This window comes from Alligator sinensis, unplaced genomic scaffold (genome assembly GCF_000455745.1).
Source record: "Alligator sinensis unplaced genomic scaffold, ASM45574v1 scaffold1386_1, whole genome shotgun sequence".
Classification (NCBI taxonomy): domain Eukaryota; kingdom Metazoa; phylum Chordata; order Crocodylia; family Alligatoridae; genus Alligator; species Alligator sinensis.
In genome coordinates, this window is record NW_005842806.1 from 676,412 (window position 1) to 683,510 (window position 7,099).

The window sequence follows — 7,099 nt, forward strand, 5'->3', positions numbered from 1 at the left end:
GCTGCACACACATGACACTTGTCCTTGTTAAACTGCATCCTATTCTGTTCGGCCCATTTCCCCAGCCTGTCCAAATCAACCTGGATTCGCTCCCTGCCATCTGGTTTGTGTATCTCTCCCCATAGTTTGGTATCATCAGCAGACTTGGACAGGGTGCTTTCTACTCCCTCATCCAAGTCACTAATGAAGATATTGAATAGTACCAGTCCCAGGACAGAGACTTGGGGGACTCTGCTGCCCACATTTCTCCAAGTAGAAACCAACCCATCCACCACCACTCTTTGGGTGCATCCCATAAGCCAATTTTCCACCCACCAGACTGTGTAATAATCTACATTGCAACTGTTTAGTTTATTTATAAAATTTGGGTGTGACACTGTGTTGAAGTCCTTCTTGAAATCTAAATAAATAACATCACCTCTATTCCTTCATCCAAGCATTTTGTGACCTGGTCATAAAATGAGACCAGGTTAGTCAGGCAGGATCTGCCTGCTATGAACCCATGCTGATTGCCTCTTAGTATAATTTTACCTGCTACAAATGTGATCCTTAACAATTTTCTCAAAGGTGTTGCCAAGGATAGAGGTGAGACTAACCGGCCTATAGTTACCTGGTTCCTCCTTCCTCCCTTTCTTGAAAATAGGGACCACATTGGCCCTTTTCCAATCCTCTGGAACCTGTCCTAAGCACCATGAGTGCTCAAACAGTTGTGCCAGCAGCTCTACTATGATACCAGCTAATTCCCTAAGTACCCTAGGATGAAGATCATCAGGACCTGTTGACTTAAATACATTCAATCCCTCCAGGTGCTCCTTTACTAGGTCAGCACAAACAGTTGGTGGGCTGGTATCTATACTGGGCTTACCTAAGGTCCCAGTGGGATGCATATCTGTATTTGTGTCCAAGAATACTGATGCAAAGAAATCATTTAGAAGATCTGCTTTGGCCATCCTATCTGTTACCAGTTGCCTTAGTTCATCCTGAAGGGGCCCTAAATTACCCTGCACGTTCTTTTTGCTTCCTATGTACTTAAAGAATGCCCTTTTGTTATCCTTGACTTTTGCTGCCAGCCTAAGCTCCATTTCTGCTTTGACTCTTCTCACTGTTTCCCTGCAAGCTCGAGCCAAACAGGTATACTCCTCCTTGGTGGCAGCCCCCTGCTTCCCCAGCCTGTAGGCCTCTTTTTTTCCCTCCAGGCTCTCCTGGATTTCCCTGCTCCCCCAAGAGGGTTTCTTTGCTTTTTTACCCCTTTTATGTGTCCTGGGATAGTCCTTTTCTGTGCCTGCAGGATTAGTCCCTTAAGAAATGCCCACCCTTCCTAAGCTCCCATGTCCCCAAGGATTTTACAAGTCAGTCCCTCCCTAACTAATCTCCTGAGCTTGTTGAAGTTGACCTTCCTGAAGTCTAGCACTTCCACCCTGCTAGTTACCTTCCCCAACTTTCTCCAGATAGCGAAACCTATGAATAGGTGTTCACTATCCCCTATGTTACCTTGCACCTGCAGATTCCCCACCAAGTCATCCCCTGTGGCCAGTACCAAGTCTAGTAAGGCATTTCCCCTAGTGGGAGTGTGTACCTCCTGTGAAGGTCCTGTATTTGAAGAACTCCTTGTCCAACTAATTTCAAATTTTGTATAAAAAAAATTACCTTTGACCAAGATCTAAGCTGCCAGTTTAATTGCACATATGGTATTCTCATGGGTTTAATAGGAGGCTCAAAATTGAGCTGTTCTGTGTTTTGGGGGGCTCTTATCTTGCCTTCAGCACAGTGATACTTGAGAACATTCCAACTGCGCATGAAGTGATCTGACTAACTTCTGTTGCATATGGTTTGTAGTGGTCCTAACTTCCTGTGGAAGTTTGTCCTCCAGTCCTTGAACTAGCCATTGAGAAATCTTTATTTGCTACAGGGACAAACCTTGCTCTGGAACAGAAAGTTCAGTTGTGTCTTAAGAGGAATGCTGTCAGTCACAGGGATCTTAGGAAGATCTTTTAGTTTTCTTGGATCTGGGAATGATGTTTAAGTTGGAATAAGAGTACAGTGAGTGGGGACAGGTGTGATGTGTTCACAGTAGTTTGTGTTGTTGAGAGATACACTGTAGTCTTCTTCTCTGGTCAGTGCAGCTAAAAGCATAGCTCCTGAATAACTCCTGAATAACTCTTGTGGTTAAAATAATAACTCAAGAATAATGTTAATGCACTAGCAAACCCAACTGTGCAATTTCTCTTCCCTAACTCAGGAGAAATGAGTGAGCAGACGGTGACTTATGTGGACCTTAAGTTTTGCACTCTTCCAAAAGAGAAGACCAAACAGAAAGGAAAACCAAGCAGGATCCCAGGTTTGCTATGGCTCATCTGATTTTTTGGACCAACTTAAATCTCTTCCTTGAATGTGATCTCACTAACACTAACATTATATATCATGAATGCATTAGGATTTTCTTGTGTTAATTATCGGTCAATGCCATATTGCTAGATTTGCTCTATCTCTTTAGTGTCAAGCTATTCCTCCATGAATAGATGCTATATTCCAGTTAGGTGCCAGTGGTGCCAGGTTGCATCAAGAGCTTTAGATAAGCATTGTTTAATTATAAACTAAAAACCCTTCCTTTGTGATTAAAATGAATGGAGAAGCTTTGCTTCATGGCCATCTTTGCTCACAGAATCAGGAAGGTGATGGTTACATTGTTCATTGTTGACTTAGAGTCTAACATAGGCCTGCTTCATTCTGTGCATAGACTCTATCTGATTGGTGATTGTTTTCATGAGGCATGAACAGGTTCCAAATGGTTCACACCCCAGCTTCCTTTCCCAGACAAATGTAACAATAATAATTAAAAATCAACACTAATGCAATACAGAATTTCAAGTACTTATAACCATTCTATAAAAGAAATTAACTAGCAGTCTTCAATTAGTCTCTGAGGTGCCCTGTGGAGTGAGGTGCCCCAAGGCATGAGATTGCATTCTGATCTTCTGGCAGCACCAACAAGTAGATCTGATTGTTCCATGTCTTAGAGCTCAGAGGCCTTCTCAACCTGCCACGGCTCTTACCTGTCTGAGACCTTCTTGAAAAAAATGGCTGACTCAGTGCCTCTTGTTTCCCACTCCTTTGGGTTTTGGAAAGTATCACTTGTTCCCCTGAAATATTTCTCTTAGGTATAACAATCTCAGAAGATTCCTAGTTAAGTCTCATGACCCCACTCTTGCTAGCATCATTTCTTCTTATAACAGATATACACAGCATCATTTTCATAAAAGGGTGGGGACTTCCAGGACCTTTGGTCATACAGAGTTTCTTGTTTTGCCTTATCTATCTCTCCATATCACTGTAACTCATTTCCTAGCAGTGCAGGCATTCTTCTCTCATTTTTTCTATAGAACAAAATCTTGGTAGCTATCAAAGAATGTTTGGATGGTACTATTCTGTAATTTAAATGTGCTAATTATGAATTAATGCCTATCTGCAGTAAATCAATATGAATCAATGCCTATCTGAGGAATCCTGGTGACATGTCTAAGACCATTTTTCATTGTGTTGCCCTGTGGGGTCAGGCCAACTCTTAGGATCTGAATATTTCACTGTTAGACAGGAGGGTGTGACACAATTGTATGTATACAAATACACAAATCAGTTAGGTGCATACACACGCACACTACCAGCTCAGGCACATACACATTCAAACTAGCCTAGGCACATGCATCATTATCACCAATTCAAGCACCTACACTATACACCCCCAAAGTTAGACACAGATCACTAATTCATATATCATGCACACAATGCCATACACACACACACACACACACACACACACACACACTCACACTAGCAACTCAAATACACACACGTTCAAAATAACTAGTCTAGGTTCATGCACATTTATCACTAGTTTAAGCCCATACATGCTACACACACCAAATCTAGACAGAATCAGTTACCAGTTACCAACACCTGCACATCCAATACACATATGTAGATTACTAATTCATATACCACACATACACACAATGATATCTATATATGTATATATATGTGTATTCACACACATACCACCCACCTACACATATACACAAGTGAGTTCCTAAGTTGAGTGTTGTGATGTGTATGTATGTGCTTGGTATACTTGGGATACCTGGGGAAAGGTTAAGGTAAGAAAGTAGAAGTGTAGGAAGTTAAAGTTATCAGGACCGGGATTAGAACTGGTAGACTACAGGGGCCTGGGCTGAAGAACTGAGGCTCGGGGGTAACTTTAGGTTAATTGATTAAAAGACAATGCCCAAAGCCTACAGAACAGGGGAGTATGCCGGCACAGAGGCTGGGACTGGAGCCAGAGCTATGGGGGAGCTGAAAAGGTAGGTGGGGAGAGGGAAAATGGGACTAAGGGAAAGTATGGGTGTTAAAGAGGGGCTCTGGATGTGGGGAGCCAGAGGATGGCTCTGGGACAGCTAGAGAAGTTGCAGGGAGTGGCAATAGGTGCTGGGAGCTGGAGAAAGGATAGGTGGTGTGGCATGGCGCTGGTCCAGATGGAGAGGGCATCCCCCTGGGTCTGTCTTCACTGCCCCTTTTTATAGGGGCAGACCTTGTGTGACCCTAGTGACAGGAGGCATGCCCAGGCAAGGGTCAGTCTGTGGTTCCTGGATGAATCAATGCGAGGTGATGGCCCAGTCATTACCATTCAGTAGAGGTCTGCTACCATTTTATATCAATCATTCCCAATCATTCTCATTCATCTGGGAACCAATTTACATGGGAGCGGTACGTGACTCATACAGTTGCAACATGGGATGCCCAGGCACAGGACACAATATGGAGGCTTGACATATAAAATGGAAACTTGTCATGACTTTGGTTCATTTACAAACACAGGCCTAAACCATATAATATCCATATGAAACAATAAAATCAATACGAAAATGATAATAATACAATATATAACAGTAAGAATCAATACAAATCTAATAATAACACAATATAAAACAGTGGATATCCAAAACCAAAAACTTGCTACCAAAATAAAAATGTTTAAAGCTTATCATAAGTCTGAGCTCACTTATACTTATCTATAGGGAATAGAGAGGAAGAGAAAAAGTCAGCAATGGTTGGGGAAGGGGAGGGAATGCATTTTAAAATAAATAAAGAAAAAAACAGAAAAAAACTGGGGGTTTTGCTACAATTGCAAAGTGCTCAGTTTTATGCCCACAAATCTGTGGTCAGTTGTCAGGCATTTCTATGTCCATGTCTTCTGAAAAAGATTTACTATACCAGATGCTACTGTTTAGCTGTAGTATCTGATTGTCGGTCTGTCTGGGGAAAGTGCAAGACTTTATTGGCGAATGTAAACACATCTATTCCTAATTTGCTTCAGTGGGCAATCTTTTCCTGTACCACCAACATAGCATATATTGATACACTTGGCCTTTAATTTTGGCACAAAGAACCAGCTTTCAGAGCTTCTTTAATGAGACTATTCATTTGAAGCTAGTATAAAATATCCCTAGCCCACTGCCTCAATTTTTCACTCCCAAAGTTATTTTCACATAAGCTTTTTAACATATTTTCTGTAACACATTAATAATTGCCAACCTCATGTCTTTAAACATAATCTTATCAAGTAGTGAAAGGACCTGCTACAACTACCAGGGTGGGAATAATCTCAGAGCCACCTGTGCTAAAAGCCTTCATTTCTTTATTTATGGACTTATTATCAACAGTAGTTCTGGCAATCCAAAGTCCACATTACTATGTAATTAGACAGGTGCTTTATCTCACTAGCAGGTATGTCATCAGTAGGGATCTGAGTTTTCCTTTTGCCATGGAAAAATGAGGTAAAACCTGGATGTGATCATTTTTAGGAGAAAAACCCAGATTTTCTCCTTTAACGGAAAAAAAATGGGGGAAGGCAGGTTTCCCCTTGCAGCCTGGCAGAGTTCCAGCCTGCATGGGACTGTGGGGAGCAGGAGGAGGGCCATCAGGTGGGGGGTGCCATGTGCATGTGTGCACTAATGCACATGGCATCCAGGCAGCATGAGAGCAGTTCCCACAGCTCATCGCAGGTAAGTCTGGGGGAGGGGGGAATTGAGGCCCCCATAGTGAGGGCAGGAGTTAGGCAGGGCTGGGTCTGCTACCCATCCAAGGTGGTGCATGTGGCTTAAGGCCATGTGAACTGAATTGAGCTGTGGACAGCTCATCCGGGAGGTTGTGGGAGGCTAGCTTCCCACTGCTGCACATATTCCTGGGGGAGTGGGGAACATGCTCCCAGATCTGTGCGCAGGGCAGGGGTGGATGTGGGCTGCCTGCTGTGGGCTCAGAGCTCAGAGCTCTTCACCCTGCTGCCCTCCCCCTAGGGCCTCCACAGCCCAGCAGGTGGGACCCAGCATGGCAGGGCAGAGCGGCCCGAGTTGGGCGGGGCGGGGTGGGTGGGGGAGCCCCCCCCTGCCGCTGGGAGCCCTGTGCCACCATGGCAAAGTGCCCCCTGCCACCTGGCAGCAGTGGGGATGGCCGCACAGCATTGTGACCCTGCTGCTGCAAGGCAGACAGAGGGCATTTCTCCATGGCAGCATAGGGCTCCTAGCAGTGGTGCAGGACTCCTTCCCCACCGATCTGCTCTGCTGTGCTGGATCCCACCTGCTGGGCTGCGGAGGCCCTGGTGGGAGAGCAGCAGGGTGGGAAGCTCCGTGCCCACAGTGGGCAGCTCGTGTCTGCACCCCACACAGGCTCCACTCCAGCCATGCTGCCTGTGGGGGATGGGGAGCCCAGATTCATGCACTGCTTCACCACAGCAGCCTCTGCTTCCCATGGGCAGGAGCTGGAGCTTGGGTGCTGTTGTGGGGGGGGAGGGGAGGAGGGAAGAGGGCTGCAGACCTGGGTCCTTGGCCCTGTAGTCCTAGCAGCTGGGGGCCTCTTCCAGCAGGGCTGGAGGGGGTGGGGGGCTGTGGGTGGGGAGTAAGGGACACCAGAAGGACCAGGGGACTGTGGGTGGGGAGTGAGGGGCAATGGCACAGGCAGGACATCAGCATATCAGGGTCGATCAGTGCCACAAAGGAGTGGTCAGGGGGACAGCCACAACTGGACCCGCATCCTTGTGAGCAAAGGGGGC

The 7,099-nt window shown here is 45.5% G+C and overlaps 1 protein-coding gene across 1 annotated transcript in view; it reads left to right on the plus strand.

The window, feature by feature from the left end:
- LOC102371427 (C-type lectin domain family 1 member A-like) overlaps positions 1–7,099 on the plus strand; it is a 22,680-nt gene that overhangs the window by 6,348 nt on the left and 9,233 nt on the right. The window contains exon 2 of the mRNA XM_025191301.1: positions 2,240–2,338. Coding sequence (XP_025047086.1) covers positions 2,245–2,338 — 94 coding nt within the window. The 5' untranslated portion in view covers positions 2,240–2,244. The remainder of the gene's footprint in view (positions 1–2,239; positions 2,339–7,099) is intronic.